The sequence below is a fragment of the Pipistrellus kuhlii genome, unplaced genomic scaffold, assembly GCF_014108245.1.
Source record: "Pipistrellus kuhlii isolate mPipKuh1 unplaced genomic scaffold, mPipKuh1.p scaffold_m20_p_38, whole genome shotgun sequence".
Taxonomy (NCBI): Eukaryota; Metazoa; Chordata; class Mammalia; order Chiroptera; family Vespertilionidae; genus Pipistrellus; species Pipistrellus kuhlii.
The window spans coordinates 2,082,972-2,100,194 of record NW_023425538.1 but is presented as its reverse complement, the minus strand read 5'-3'; the positions used below and the strand labels follow the sequence as shown (position 1 = coordinate 2,100,194).

The 17,223-nt window shown below is 43.7% G+C and overlaps 1 protein-coding gene across 2 annotated transcripts in view; it reads right to left on the bottom strand.

Moving 5' to 3' along the window:
• Positions 1–16,984: 16,984 nt before the first annotated feature.
• LOC118702216 (Fc gamma binding protein) overlaps positions 16,985–17,223 on the bottom strand; it is a 39,484-nt gene continuing 39,245 nt past the window's right edge. For both annotated transcript variants that reach the window (XM_036407948.2, XM_036407949.2), the window contains one exon: positions 16,985–17,154. In XM_036407948.2, coding sequence (XP_036263841.1) covers positions 17,145–17,154 — 10 coding nt within the window. In that variant the 3' untranslated portion in view covers positions 16,985–17,144. The remainder of the gene's footprint in view (positions 17,155–17,223) is intronic.

Sequence of the window (17,223 nt, the reverse complement as noted above, 5' to 3'; positions counted from 1 at the left end):
GTATAGATTAGTATAGATAATTGATTTTAGAGACGGGGGAGAAAGAGAGAGAGAGAAAAAGAAAAACATCCATGTGTGAAACATCTAAGGCTGCCTCCTGCATGCCCCCTACTGGGGAATCAGCCCAAAACCCACACACGTGCTCCCACCAGAATGAACTACGACCTTTTGGTTTAGGGGAGGACAGCTCAGCCAACTGAACCACACCAGCCAGGCCTGGAACTCATTTTCTAATGGGGAAAGAGACACCAAACACGTTGATTGTTATAAGCAATACGGGTGCTTTGGAGAAAATAACAGCAGGGAGGAGGATAGGGACCGGTGAAGGAGGAGTGACATTTCTCGTGGGATGTCCAACAAGCAAAGAGCTAAAGGAGGTGAGGAGTGAGGCAAGCTCTTGCCTGGGGGAAGAGAGTTCCAGGCAAAGAGGATTGCCGGTGCATAGGCCCAAGGCAGGGAAGGGAAAGAGGATTGGAGAAACAGCAGTGTGGCTGGGGAAGAGTGAGCAGGGAAGAGTGGAGGAGATGAAGGTAGAGAGGTAACAGACATTGTGTGCAGCCTCCTGGATGGATCATGATGAGAACTTTGGCTTTTACTCTAGGTGAGATGGACCCATGGGAGGGTCCTTAGCACAGCATAAACATGATCTGACATGGGGGTCACTCTGGCTGCATGTAGGAGTGTGGGAGTAGGGGTAAATATTGAGAATTTTGTGCTTTGTAGTATTAGAATATTAATATTCATGCTTAATTCATTCCACAAATCCAAACAGTGCTACTATGAGAAGTGACAAATAACCTCCAGGAGAATCAACTGGTCTTTCCTTACTGTTTCACTTGTACCTAGAACAGGGCCTGGCACAGAGTGCGTGGGTGTTCAGTGGTGTTTTGAGTTCTCTGGGAAGGTGTTCCAGAGCACAGAATCATTCCTGAAAATTTATTAAGATGGAAAATCTGCTGAGTTTATTCTAGCTTTCTAGAAATGGTGTTATAATTCAAATGGCTCTGATCCAGGATAATGGTCTATACTTATGAATTTTACTGTTTGCCTTCCAATTAAAACTTTTTTCCCCAGTAAAGGACAAAAATACCTGAGTACAGTGCAGATTTAAGATTGCCAGGATTCCAGAATCCTGGCACTATCTCCTGACTTGGAGGTATTTCACCCGCCAACATGCTCCTCAGACCTGAAATTAGCACTCTTGGTGAATAATTGGTGGGTGCCTTCTGGTTTTGTGCTGGGGACACAGTGTTGACTGAAACAGTCTTAGGCCCTGCCCTCCTGGAGCTGCCAGTCCAGTTGGGGAGACAGACTGGGCCTCAGACAGTATCAGCCCAGAGTGGTCAGGACTGGAATGGGGAAGATACAGGCAGAATGGTTAAGGCTGGGATGGGGGAGGCACAGAGGGCTTTTCCAAATTTCTCTCCATATTCTTAATTCCTCTGAACCATCCTTTGCCTTCCTTCTCTCAACACATCCTAGCTCTCTCTTGGAAACATGTCTTTCATGCAGCCCTTCTAAGCAGGGGCTGTTTTTCTCCTCCTCAACTCTCATATCCAACAGGCCTTAGATAGGATAAGATCCTCCTTGCTCCTCATTGCCAATTCTAAACCATCCAAGCTCTCTCTTCTCTAAATCCCTAACTTAGAAGCTTATATATATACTATGGCACCTTTTCCCATTCTTTTTGCCTGCTCTATCACCTCCCAAGTCAAATCATTATTTAAACTCCAGGCTCACTGCCACTCAAGCTGCTCCTATTATAATTCTTGGTGATTTCTAAATATCCTTGACTATTCTGGCCTCTTGGTGCCTTGACTTCCTCTCCTCTAGACATCTTGTCATGCACCCAACCCTTCCTTCTCACAGTCACACCTGGCCTTTGAGTGGGGGACACAGTGGTCACTGTGGCAGCCCAGAGGTCCCAGCCAGGTTGGGGAAAAGACCCATTCCCAGACAATGATGGCGCCCAAACTGCATCCCCTACGGAATTTTAATTACATGTATCTCGTGGGATGTCCAACAAGCAAAGAGCTAAAGGAGGTGAGGAGTCTACCCTTCACTCCTGACTCTCCAGCTAATGCCCTCTAAAGTTATTGTGTCAACAATACATTAGGCTAACCACCTTTGCCCCAGCCCTCACCCCCTCATGACCACACTACCCAGCCTGGCTCCCACCCATCATCATCCCACCACCCAGCCTGGCTCCCACCCATCATCACCACCACTCCTTTACTCACACAACATATTCTTTTCTATCTTGGTCTTTTTCACCCTAAGAAGTAAACTCTCCTCAGCACCTGCACCCTGGCAGCTGAATGTGGATGGAGAAAAACATGCCCACACTGACTGGCCTCACCTTGTATTCATGATCACAAACCCAAATGGGCCCTAATGCTGCCTGGCCTTTCCAGCACATGTCCCTAATCCATTCATTTTTCCATGTTATTTTCCCCCTATTAGTTGTATTGGTAACCATGTTAATTTTTAAGCACTTTATTAAGATACAATTTACATGTCATAAAACACACCTGTTTCAAAAGTACAGTTCAGTGAATTTTAATGAATTTATACAGTCGTGCAACCATCACCACAATTCCATCCAGGATACTTCCATCATCCAATTTCATACAAATGGAATCATACAATATGTAGCATCCTGTGTCCAGTTTTTGTCGTTTTTATGTTCCATGTTGTTAAGTGTATCAGTAGTTCATTTCTTTTTATTGCTGAGGATTCCATTGTATGGAACTATTACATTTTGCATATCTGTTCACCTGTTGCTGGGCATTCGAGTTGTTTCCAGTTTGGGGATTATTGTGAATAATGCTGCTATGAACATTCATGTATCCTATCTAATAAAAGAGTAATATGCAAATTAACCATCACTCTGACACAAATATGGCAGCACCCATAGCCACAAGATGGCGGCACCCAGTACTCTCAACCCTACTGGAGCCCTGCTGGGGAGGGGGGGGCACGAGGCCACTGAGAGCAGGGCCTGCTTGGCTGTCACCCACGGCAATCCAGGAGTGGCCAAGTAGACCCCACAGACAGCAGAGAACCATGTGGAGCAGGCCTAAGCCATCAGTAGGACATTCCCTGAGGGCTCCTGAATTGAAAAGGATGCAGGTAGGGCTGAGGGATCCCTTCACTGTCCCTGTGCACGAATTTCATACACAAGGCCTCTAGTACAAATATACTTATGGAAATAAGCTTTCATTTTTCTTGAAAAGAGTTGTAGGAATCAAATGGCAGAGTCCCGGGGTAAAAGTATGTTCACCTTTTTAAGAAACTGACACACTGTTTTCCAAAGCGGTTGGACCTATTTTCTTGAAAGATTATTTTACACTTTTTCTTTTAAAAACCTTCTCCTGCCCTGGCTGTGTGGCTTAGTTAGTTGAAACATTGTTCCGTACACAAAAAAGGTTGTGGGTTCCATTCCCAGTCAGGGCACATACTTAAGTTGCAGGTTTGATACCCAGTCATGCGCATATGGGAGGCAACTGAGAGATGTTTCTCTCTCTCTAAAAAAAAAAAAAAAAAAATCAATATAAAAACCCCCACCATATCCTCATGTAAGGATTATAACAAAACAAAACAAAAACACCTTACCCCAGCCAGTGTGGCTAAGTGATTGAGCATCGATCCATGCACTAAGAAGTTGTTGGCTTGACTCCTGGTCAGAGCACATGCTCTGGTTGCAGGCTTGATCCCCAGTAGGTGGTGTGCAGGAGGCAGCCATCAATGATTCTTTCTCATCATTGATATTTCTATTTCTCCCTCTCGCTTCCTCTCTCTCTCTAAAAAATTACACAAACAGTAAAAATATATTTTTAAAAAGCAACCTTCCTCTCTTCTGTTATTCCTTATCTGATGACCTTGCTTCCTACTTGAATGAGAAGGTAGCAGCAATCACAAGAGAACTTCAGTATCCTCCTATCTCCATATCTACCAGCCAACTGCACCTATTACCTCATATGCTGTTAAAAAACAAACAAACAAAACAAAAACAAAAACCTCTTTCTGTCTTCATACATTTCACTATGACACCAAATGTGACTTTTCCACACCAAGCAATTCTCCAAGTCTCTTCAGACTCCTTCTGGTGTCCTACAATTAAATTCAACCTAGACACTAACTCCATGAACTAGCATTAGTTCTTACAGTTTGAAGGCTCAGTCCCTTAAGACCGCCCCACTTCAAACACCAGTGGCATGTCCAAGTCACCCGTACTTCTGACCAGCTGGCTGTAAATCAGTTCTCACAACCCTCTCCTCTGTTTGGTAATTTGCTAGAACAGTTAATTAGACACAGGGAAATGATTTACGTACTTTTACTGGTTTCTTATAAATGATACAACTCGGGAACAATGAAAGAGCTGCACAGGGCAAGGTGTGGAGGAAGCAGCCTGGAGCTTCCACGCCTTTTCCAGGAATGTCACCCTCCTAGCACCACAATGTGGTCACCAGCCTAGAAGCTCTCCAAAGCTCATTTTATGTAATGAAACATGGGAACAGTTGCTTCAATCACTGACCATTAGTGATTAACTCACCCTCTCTCCCTTTCCCAGATGTGGCAGTTGATGTAAGTTTCAGCCCTCTAAACATGATTGCTCTTTCTGGAGAATTTTTCAACCCGACACAAGACATCGCAAATTGAACAAATAGTAGGTGCTCAGACATATTTATTGAATGAAGAAATGGCCATAGCAATTTGCAAATGTTATCACTGATAAAGGTTTAATCTCCAACATCTACAGACAGCTTATACAACTAAATAAAAGGAAAATGAATGATCCAATTAAAAAATGGGCAATGGACCTAAATAGAATATTTTCAAAACAAGACAGAAGGAAGGCCAAGAGGCACATGAAAATATGCTCAAAGTCACTAATTATCCGAGAGATGCAAATCAAAACAACAATGCGGTACCATCTCACACCTGTCAGAATGGTCAACATCAACAAATCAACAAACGACAAGTGTTGGTGAGGTTGTGGAGAAAAAGGAACCCTCGTGCACTGCTAGTGGGAATGCAGACTGGTGCAACCACTGTGGAGAACAGTGTGGAGTTTCCTCAAAAAACTGAAAATGGAACTCCCATTTGACCCAGTAATCCCACTCCTAGGATTATATCCCAAGAAACTATTGATAGAAACACCAATCGAAAGGATATATGCACCCCTATATTCACCGCAGCACAATCTACAATAGCTAGGATTTGGAAACAGCCTAGGTGCCTGTCAGCAGATGATTGGATCCAAAAACTATGGTACATCTACACAATGGAATACTATACTGCCATAAAAAGAAGGAATTCTCATCATTTGCAGCAACCTGGATGAGAACATCATGCTGAGTGAAATAAGCCAGTCAATGAAAGAGAAACACCATATGACCTCACTCATTTATGGATAATAAAGAACATTGTAAACTGATGAACCAAAAGATAGATATAGAGATAGTAAAGCAACAAGCAGACTGTCAAATTACAGTGGGGAGGGTAGGGAGATCTGGGGGAGATAAGAGATCAACCGAAGGACTTGTATATATGCATACAAGTACAACCAATGGACACAAAACTCTGGGGAGGGAGGGTATGTATGGGGGAGGGGCAATGTTAAGATATGTACACAGATAATAATTTAATTAAAAAAAAAAGAAAAAAGAAATGGCCATATCAGAGTCCTAAGGATTAGTGTTGCATACACATTTCAGGGAAAAATTAAATGAAGACCAAGTATTCATAACTCTTCAGAGGCTATTTTGACTGGGACCTTTTACGACCTGATTAATTAAAAATATTTTAGTGTCCTAGCAGTTTGGCTCAGTGGATAGAGAGTCGGCCTGCAGACTGAAGGGTCTGGGTTTGATTTCAGTCAAGGGCACATGCCCAGGTTGTGGTCTTAATCCCCAGAAGGAAGCAACTAATCAATGATTCTCTCTCCTCATTGATGTTTCTATCTCTCCCTCTCCTTTCTTTTCTGAAATCAATCCTATCTAATAAAGAGTGATGTGCAAATTAACCATCACTCTGCTAAGCCCATGAGCCAATCAGGAGCAGATATGCAAATTAACCCAACCAAGCTGGTGGCCACAGAGAGAGCAGGAGGGAGGCTTGGGTTTCCCCCATGATGGAGGAAGCTAAGCTTTTCCCACACCTTGGCCAGTCCAGGTCTCTGTTTAAGGCTACAAAGTTTCAATGATAGAAGATAAATAAACCCCCTGCTGCCCCGAGAGATCAGAAGGCTTGGCTCCACTCCAGGCTACAAAGTTTCAATTGTAGAAGATTAATAAATCCCAGATACCAGGGCCTCCCCACGGTCACCAAGGGGTGTGGTCGGCTTGCAAATCACCATAGGCCCCTCACCCAAGCCACCCCATGCCCCAAGGGAACCCCCACCCTGATCCAGGACACCCTTCAGGGCAAACCAGCTGCCCCCCACCTGTGCACCAGGCCTCTATCCTATCTAATAAAAGGATAATATGCAAATTGACCATCACTCCAACACACAAAATGGCTGCCCCATGTGGTCAAAGATCCTGCCCCCCCTGTGGACACAAGATGGCCACCACAAAATGGCCAGCAAGGAAGGGCAGTTGGGAGGGTCCAAGCCTGCAAGGGAGGGCAGTTGAGGGTAACCAAGTCTGCAGGGGAGGGCAGTTATGGGTGACCAGGCCAACAGAGGAGGGAAGTTGGGGGTAAAATGGCTGTCAGGGGAGCAGTTAGAAATCAATCAGGTTGACAGGGGAGTGGTTAGGGGGTGATCAGGCTGGCAGGCAGAAGAAATTGGGGGCAATCAGGAAGGCAGGCAGGCGAGAATTTGGGAACCAGCAGTCCTGGATTGTGAGAGAGATATCTGACTGCCCATCAGACGTCCCTCTCACAATTGGACATCCCTTGAGGGGTCCGAGATTGCAGAGGGTGCAGGCTGGGCTGAAGGACAACCCCCCTATGCACTGGGCCTCTAATATACATATGCATATGTATATTAGAATTTTGTGCACTGAGCCTCTCATATATATATATATATATATATATATATATATATATATATATATATATATATATATTTCCATGCATGGGGGAGGGGTGTCCCTCAGCCCAGCCTGCACCCTCTTGCAGTCCATGATTTCTCTCAGAGACCGGGACCATGTGCTCCTTACCACCTGCCTGTTTGTTGCTCCTTGCCACTGTTTGCTGCTCCTTAGTGCTTCTGCAGAGGTAGGAAAGGCTCCCGCCACCATGGCTGCACTCTCCAGCCATGAACCTGGCTTCTGGCTGAACGACGCTCCCCTTGTGGCACTGCACTGATCAGTGGAAAGCTTCTGCATTGAGCATTTCCTATCTGGTGGTCAGTGTACATCATAACAACCAGTTGTTTCCACTGTTCGGTCGATTTGCATATTAGGGTTTTATTATATATATGAATGATATTTTAGCTCCACCAGCATGGCTTAGTGATTGACCTATGAACCAAGAGGTCATGGTTTGATTCCTAGTCAGGGCATATACCCGAGTTGCAGGCTCAATCCCCAATGGGGGGCATGCAGGAGACAGCTGATTAATGATTCTGTCTCATTGATATTTTTATCTCTCTCTCCCTCTCCCTCTCTCTTCCTCTATGAAATAATTTTTTAAATATTTTAAACAAAATTTTAAATCCCTCACAAAAGTAGAGAATATAAGAAACCTCCACTTACCCATCACATGACCCCAACAGTTATCAATACTTTGTCAGGAGAGAATCCTAGACGACTGCATAGGTAAACACCTAACTGCAGCCGCACACAACAATTTCAATAAAATACAACTAAAATATAAAATGGACATTACCCAGAACTACAGGAAAGTCGACTGACTGGAAATTCTACAACAAGAAGGAAAGAGAAAACCAGAAGGAAAATCAGAGAAGCTGGAAAAGCCTAAGGAGACACGCTGCAGGCACGGAAAGAATAGAGCCAGAGAGGAGGGGGAGGCTGAGTGCCTGGTTGGCGTTCCCTAAAGGGAAGGAGATAAAAGCTCCGGACAGTGCTGAACCCGTTCTAGGTCAGACCCTGGGGACTCAGGCTCATACAGAGGGAGCCGGGGCTGTGAGACAGAATATCAGGGGAGCGGCAAAAGGCAGTCCCGGAGGTGCGCACATTGCGCGCAGAGGACGGACTGTTGACTCTGATGCTAGATTGCCCTAGTGGGAAGGAGACAAAAGCTCTGGACTGTGCTAAGTCCCAGTTCTGACTGCTCTGAACCCCAGTTCTAGGCCAGACCCAGGGGACCCAGGCTCATACAGAGGGAGCTGGGCTGTAAGGCGGATACCCGGGGGAGCAGCAAAAGGAGGTCCCAGAGGCGCGCACAGTGTGCACAGAGAACGGACGGTTGGCTGTGCCGCCGGATTGCCCTGGTGGGAAGGAGACTAAAGCTCCAGACTGCTCTGAACCCCACTTCCAATCCCACTTCCAACTGAACTGAACCCCAGTTCCAGGCTCATTGGGGGAGAGACTAGACTCTTTGGTAGCAGGCGAAAATCGAGGGCACCTTTCTCTCAGAGGTGCTTGCAATGAATACTGAAGGACCCTGAAGAACCCTGAGGAATATTGAGACTCAGGAGCCTCATGGGGAGGGACTGAGGAAAGCCAAGGCTGTAGGCTCCACCCTGAAACTCCTCCCCATCCAAGCTGAACACAGAGACTTTTAAGGCTACCAACTCAGGGAAGCTGCAAAAATGCCGAGACAAGGAAATAGATCACAAACAAAAGAAATGGAGGACAAAAAGAGACTGGATATAGAGTTCAAAACTACACTTAAAAGGTTTTTCAAGAATTTTCTAGAAAAGGTCGATAAGACCTATGATTATATGAAAAGGGATCAACTAGAAATAATAAGGAATCAACAAGAAATAATAAGAGATCAACAAGAAATAAAGAATACATTGTCTGAAATAAAAAATATTACACAGAGTCCTAAAAACAGAATGGAAGATCGCAAGAATCAAGTCAAAGATTTGGAACATAAAGAGCCAGAAGACACTCCTCAGCAGAAGCAAGAAGGCAAGAGAATCCAGAAAGTTGAAGACAATGTAAGAAACGTCTGGGACAACTTCAAGAGAACCAACATCAGAATTATGGGAGTCCCAGAAGATGAGAGAGAGCAAGATATCAAAAACATACTGAAAGAAATAGTGACAGAAAACTTCCCCCACCTGGTGAAAGAATTAGATTTACAAGTCCAGGAAGCGCACAGAACTCCAAACAAAAGGAATCCAAAGAAGACCACACCAAGACACATCATAATTAAAATTCCAAGAGCAAAAGACAAAGAGAGAATATTAAAAACAGCAAGAGAGCCGGGACCGGTTTGGCTCAGTGGATAGAGTGTTGGCCTGCGGACCGAAAGGTCCTGGGTTTGATTCCGGTTAAGGGCATGTACCTTGGTTGCGGGCACATCCCCAGTAGGGGGTGTGCAAGAGGGAGCTGATCAATGATTCTCTCTCATCGATGTTTCTAACTCTCTATCCCTCTCTCTCTCTGTGAAAAATCAATAAAATATATATATATTTTTAAAAAATTAAAAAAAATTAAAAATAAAATAAAAACAGCAAGAGAAAAGCAGGTAGTTACCTATAAAGGATCACCTATACAATTGTCAGCTGATTTCTCAACAGAAACCATGCAGGCCAGACGGGAATGGCAAGAAATATTCAAGGTGATGAATAGTAAGAACCTACAGCCAAAAATAATCTACCCAGCAAAGCTATCACTCAGAATCGAAGGCCAGATAAAGAGCTTCACTAATAAAAAAAAGTTAAAGGAGTTCATCACTGCCAAACCAGAATTATATGAATTGCTGAAGGGGGTTCTTTCAGAAGAGAAAGTAAATAAAGATAAAAATTATGAACAACAAATATGTAACTATCAACAAGTGAATCTAAAAACCAAGGAAATTAAAAAAAAAATCTTATGAACAATATTAACTGTTGAATATAATAGAATCAGAGGTATGGAAGGGAAGTGAACTGATGATTCTTGGGGAAAAGGGGAGAGGGGGATGTGGGAAGAGACTGAACATAAACTGTGCACCTATGGATGAGGACAATGGGAGGTGGGGAAAGGGCAGAGGGTGGGGTGGGAACCTGGTGGAGAAGAGCAATGGGGGGGGGGGAAAGAGGAACATTTGTAATAATATGAACAATAAAGATTTATTTAAAAAAATACTTTGTCAGCCTTATCTATTGCAACATCTTTTTTATTTTGGCTAGAGTATTTTAAAGAAAATCTCGATATAAGGCCTGTTTACCCCATATACTTAACTACACATCTCTTTAAAAAATATATTTTCTTACATTATCACATTTAACAAAATTAACAAGAAATCCTTTTAATAATCTGTAACATCTACATTCCTATTTTTTTTAATGGTCTAAAAATATGATTTTTAAAAATTGCTGCTTGTTCAAATCAGGTTCTTAACTACCCATCATTTGCATATTCTCTCTCCATTTCTTTGGCCAAGAATCTTCAGACATTATAATTGAGATTAAATTTTACTGACTTTAAAACTTTTTTTGAGGTACAACATGCTTACAGAAAGATGCATGTAACTGTGCAGCTTTGTGAGTCATCGCAAAGGAAACAACTCACATAACCATCTCCCAGGTTAACAAAGAGGACAGTATCAGTACTCCAGCCCCTTGCTCCTTCGCTTAGGTCTCTTTTACTACGTACACTATTCTACCTTGCTTTCTTCGCCTTACACTATATCTTGGAGATAATGCCAGAACAGTGTCTAGAGATCTTTTATGGTTTTCATTTATCCGCATAGTTGTCCATCATGTAGATGAAGTGCAGTTTAATCATCCAGTCCACTGAAATGAATGGACATCTGAGTTGTTTCTGTCTTTTTCCCTTATAAAGAGCAATGCAATGAAAAGCCTTGGGCTTACATCCTTTCTTGCCACTGTATTTTTGGGTTAGATTCCTAGTGGTGAGAGTTCTGGGTAAGGAGAAAAATGCATCATTTTGCTAGATACTGCCACATTTTTTCTGCAGTATTTCTACTGGTAACATGACAGTATTCTTTTCCTCATATGTTTCTCAATAAATATAATGTTAAGTTTTTGTATTTTTGCCTATCTGATAGGTGAGAGGTGGTGTCATGGGGTCATTTTATTTGCATTTCTCTTAATATGGACAGGATCAAGCATTTTTTATCTTTAATGAGCATTTGTACAATATTTCTTTTTCTATGAACAGTTCAGACCTTTGCCCACTTTTCTATTGGATTGAGGCTTCTTCTTTTTTTAAAAACAATCTTTATTGTTCAAATTATCACAGATGTTCCTCTCCCCACCGCCCAATAGCTCCCTTCCACCCAGTTCCTACCCCACTCCAGGCCTTCCCCCCCGGCCCCCACCCCCACTGACCTTGACCATAGGTGTAAGCTCTTTGTCCAATCTCTTCCCGCATCCCCACAACTCCTTCTCCCTGAGAATTGTCAGTCCACTACCTTTTCATGCTCCTGATTCTATTACATTCACCAGTCTGTTCTATTCATCAGGTTTTTCATTCATTTCATTTTTAGGTTCACTTGTTGATAGATATGTATTTGTTGTCACTTTGTTGTTCATATTTTTTTATCTTTACTTTTTTTTTGTTCTTCCTCTTTTTAGAGAATACCCTTCAGCATCCTATCTAATAAAGAGATAATATGCAACACACAAGATGGCTGCCCCCCATGTGGACACAAGATTGCCGCTATAAGATGGCCAGCAGGGGAGGGCTGTTGGGGGGAACCAGGCCTGCAGGAGAGGGCAGTTGGAAGCAACCAGGCTGGCAAGGGAGGGGAGTTAGGGGCAATTGGGCCAACAAGGGATCAGTTAGGCATTGATCAGGCTGACAGGGGAATGGTTAGGGGGTAATCAGGCTGGCAGGCAAAAGTGGTTAGGGGTAATCAGGCAGGCAGACAGGTGAGTGGTTGGGAGCCAGCAGTCCTGGATTGTGAGAGGGATGTCCCAAATTGGAGAGGGTGCATGCTTGGGTGAGAGACACACAACCCAACCCACTGTACACAAATTTCGTACAGCAGACCTCAAGTTTTATATAATAATGATTTGGTGGTGATGAACTCCTTTAGCTTTTTCTTGTCTGTGAAGCTCTTTATCTGACCTTCAATTCTAAATGATAGCTTTGCTGGGTAGAGTAATCTTGGTTGTAAGTTCTTGCTATTCATCCCTTTGAATATTTCTTGCCAATCCCGTCTGGCCTGCATAGTTTCTGTTGAGAAATCAGCTGACAATCATATGGGCACTCCCATGTAGGTAATTAACTGTTTTTCTCTTGCTGCTTTTAATATTCTCTCTTTGTCTTTTGCTTTTGGCATTTTAATTATGATATGTATTGGTGTGGTCCTCTTTGGGTTCCTCTTGTTTGGGGTTCTCTGTGCTTCCTGGACTTATAAGTCTATTTCCTTCACCAGGTGGGGGAAGTTTTCTGTCATTATTTCTTCTAATAGGTTTTCAATATCTTGCTCTCTATCTTCTTCTGGCACCCCCATAATTTGGATGTTGGTACACTTGAAGTTGTCCCAGAGGCTCCTTATACTATCTTCATATTTTTGGATTCTTTTTTCTTTTTGCTTTTCCTGTTGGGTGTTTTTTTTTTTTTTTTTTTTTTTTTTTTTTTTTTTTGCTTCTTTGTACTTAGAATCTTTGACTTGATTCTTGCAATCCTCTAGTCTGCTGTTGGATCTCTGTATGTTATTCTTTATTTCAGTCAGTGTATGCTTAATTTCTAATTGGTCCTTTTTCATGTCCTTGAGGGTCTCACTAAATTTCTTGGAGGTTTCTAGAAGAATCTTGAGTAACCTTATCACCATGATTTTGAACTCTATATTAGTATTTTGCTTTCCTCCATTTATTTAATTCATGATATGTTTATTTGTCTCCACATTTTGGCTGCTTCCTTGAGCTGATAGAGTGGCTTTGTGTGTGAGGTGTCCTATTGGGCCCAGTGGCTTAGCCTCCCCAATCACCTGAGGTGGACACTGTTGGTGCACCCCTTTGTGTGCTGTGTGCACAGTCTTGTAGTTAAGACTTGTTTGCTGTTAGTATCACTGGAAGGAATTGACCTCCAGGTCAATTGTCTGTGAGGACCACCTGTATCTACAATGGGAGAACTGCTATGCTGGAGACACCCTTATGGGACAGGACTTGCTTCAGTGGGGTTTTGATGCTCACTGAGTCTGCCCCTTGAGTGTGTCGCTTATGGATGTGAACAGTTGTAATCTGGTATGGTATCACATTGACCACTGGGTACACTGTTTCTTGGATATCCAAGGAGGTGCAGAGTCAGCCACTTCCTGAGGCCACCCAGCAGGAGCTACAGAGAGACCTGCAGATTCTTCATCTTTATTTGAGGTTTAGAAGTGCCCAGATGAGGCCCAGCTGTGAAGTAATGCAGGCTGCTTCTGTAGGGCCTTAAGCCTTATTTTTGAATCTTTGGATTTCTCTGACCCAGCTGCAGTTTGTTAGGTTTTAGGTTGCAAAAGGACATGCCATTCATATGCAAATCCACTGCTCACAGCTTGTAAATTGGGTGGGGTGGGGCCTCAGGGAATCACCAGGGAGAAGCAAACAGCAATGGCTACCAGTCAGCCCTGCACTTGAGAAGTTCCCGAGTCTCTGTGTCCTGTGGCCCCTTGCAAGAACAATGATCACTGTGAGCACCTCTGAAAGAAAGCTGCCCTCATGTTACAGCCCAAATGCCAGACAGTCCAGTTCCCCCCAATATGAGTCTGGGTCCCCAGAGTTTTGCCCGGAACTGGAGTTCAGAGCAATCAGGAGCTTGTATTTCCCTCCCTATAGAAAAAAACAACAGCACACCCAGGTGCCAGCCCATTTCACATGCACCTCTGTATCTCTGCACCTGTGCACCTCCTACTAGTCTCAATGTGCTTTTTTCTTTTCTTCTAGTTGTAGAACTTCCACTCAGCCAGTTTTCCCGTGGTTCTGGATGATATTTGTTTTGTTTCTTAGTTGTAGTTTTGATGTGGTTGCGAGAGGCAGTAAGTACAGGCATTTACCTATGCTGCCATCTTGGTTGTTCTGCCTATATTGCTTTGTCTATTTTTGTTATGCTGGTAATGGTAGGCTCCTGTAATGTAGAAGTGACCCAGCTGGCTTGTAGCATGCAAATAACCTGAATGCCATTTTCAAGAATATACAGAGGATAAATCAAGAGCTGAGCCAGGTCAGGGAAAATTTGGCAGCAATAAGTTTGCTATTGCAACACAACCATGGTTGTGAAGAAATTATAGGAATGTGCTGTTTTAATCTTTTTAACAATTCTCTGTTGATAGAAAATATATCTAAGATCCTGCATTTGGTGAATCCCATTCCTGGGAACTATTTTCAAAGCAGAAGCAAATGCAGTTCAACAGGATGAAACTTTTAAAAAATACTTTATTGATTTCAGAGAGGAAGGGAGAGGAAGAGATAGAAACACCAATGATGAGAGAGAATAATTGATTGGCTGCCTTCTGCATTCCCCCTCCTGCATGGGGTTTCAGTCCACAATCCAAGCATGTACCCTTGACCAGAATTAAACCCAGGACCCTTCAATCCACAGGCTGATGCTCTATCTACTGAGCCAAACCAGCTAGGGCAGGATAATATTTTTTCATCTAAAACTAACCTCATAGATATGAGATGATAGAAATAGTGGTGAGGAAATGTTAGGGGCAAAAATAGAATACTATTTTTCATAGTATTAGCTATGGTTATGGGAAATATTTATCATGCTCTGTTAATTGTGATTGCCTTGTGTTGGTTAAAGAAAGGACATTCTGACATGGTTGGGAGTTGTATGCCCCCAGGACCTGGGAGTCAATCTTGGACCTGGGAATCAACCTTTAAACCATCCAATTCAAGAACTGCCTATTGCCTGGCTGGCATGGCTCAGTAGTTGAGCTTCGACCTATGAACCAGGAGGTCACGGTTTGATTCCTGGTGAGGGCACATGCCTGAATTGAGGGCTTGATCTCCAATAGGGGGCATGCAGGAGGCAGCCAAACAATGATTCTTTCTCATTATTGATGTTTCTCTCTTTCCCTTTTCCTTCCTCTCTGAAATCAATAAAAATATTTTTAAAAAGAACTATCATCATTGAAAGATTAACAATCTTCTTGCCCAAACAATGGAGTCCCACCCCAGCCTCCTACTTTCCCATGCCTGTAATCCCTACTTCCCCTACTTCTCCATGTAATCTTTGTCTTACTCTATATAAGCAGCTGGCTTATGGGGGCTGCAGAGCAGATTTTTGTGGATGACCTGCTCTCCCATACTGCCAGCAAGATTAGAATAAATGTGAATATATGATTCAACCCTGTCTCTGCTGAATTGGCTCAAGTAGTGACAAACAACATGGACCCATTGATTGTCCGGTTACAATTAGGGTGGCACCTTCATGAATGACATTAGTGCATTTATAAGAGGCCCCAGATAATTCCCTTGTCCTTCTGCCATGTGAGCACACACAAGAAGATAGCCATCTTTGAACCAGGAAGCAGGCTTTCCCCAGAACTAAATCTGCTGTGCCTTGGTCTGGACTTCCCATCCTCCAGAGCTCTGAAATAAATGTGTTGTCTATAAACTCCCTCCTCTATTATATGGTACTAGAGGCCCGGTGCATAAAAACTCATGCACTGGTCGGGGGGGTCCCTCAGCCTGGCCTACCCACTCTCACAGTCCGGGAGTCCTCAGGGGTGATCAGGGGAAGGAGATGCCCCATCACACCTCTGCTGCTGCCACTGCTGGCAGTGCAAGCCTCTGCCAGCCCTGGTTAGCTGAGCCTCAGGTGGCACTGGGTGGTTGGGTAGCCACCATCCAAGGCTTGCCTGTTCCTCAAGCCGGCCCTGGACGACTGGGGAGCTGAAGGGACTGGGGACTCCAGAAGCATGTGTGCAGAGCAGCCAGGCCTTGCTGCATGCCTGCTGCCCTGGCAGGGCTGAGGGGACAGGGTGCAGTCATCTTGTGGCTGTGGGTGCTGCCATCTTTGAAGGTGTGGCAGTCAATTAACAAATTTCCTCCTTATTGATTGTGGGTGCTGCCACCTTTGAGGGTGTGACAGTCAATTAGCATATTCCCTCCTTATTGGCTGTGGGTGCTGCCATCTTTGTGACATGAGCGTCAATTAGCATATTCCCTCTTTATTAGATAGGATTTTGTTACAGCAGCCTAAATGGACTAAGACACGTGAGGAAACTAATTGACAGAGAAATTAACTTGCTAGGGTTAGAAATGATAATGCTGCCTGGCTGGCATGGCTCAATGGTTTAGCATTGACCTATGAACCAAGAGGTCATGATTCGATTCCTGCTCAGGGCACATGCCTGGGTTGCAAGGCTTGATCCTCATTGTGGGGTGTGCAGGAGGCAGCCAATCAATGATTCTCTCTCATCATTGATGTTTCCCTCTCCCTTCCTCTCTGAAACCAATAAAAAATATATATATTTTAAAAAGAAATGATAAAGCTGGATCTATTAATCTCTCTCTCCATTTTCTCTTGCCCAATCTCATCTTTTTATTCATCCATTCTTCTAATACATTTCCCCATCTCCTCATTCCCTCACCCACCCCTCTCCCAATCTCCCATCTACGTTGCCTCCCATCCATCCATCCTTTCACCCACCAATAAATATTCATCATATGCCAGATTCCCCAAGCATCTGACCCTACTATGCAGGCAAGAAGTCAGGAATAAAACACATGGGTGCCCATTTGATATGGCTCAGTGGTTGAGCATCTACCTATGATCCAGGAGGTCTGGTTTGATTCTGTCAGGGCACCCAGTTGGGGGTGTGCAGGAGGCAGCTGACCAATGGATTCTCTTCATTGATATTTCTCTCTCTCTCACCCTCCCTTCTTCTCTGAAGTCAATAAAATATATATATACTAGTATATATTTAAAAAGACACGTGGGCATGCAGCTTAGCTTAAGATATTTATTCAATGCTCTCACAGTCAGCCTCAGCAGCTCAGCAGAGGGGGAGAGCAGGGAAGGAATACACAGTGACACAGTGCATCCTTGAATTATTGCAGTCTCCGGAGGGATCAGGTCCTGAAGTCCTCATTTCCAGTGGATAATTGGTCAGTCATGACTGCAAGAGATAGACACTTAGCATTTCTCTTACAGACAAAGCACCCGCCCAACTGCTTCCTTCTCATGA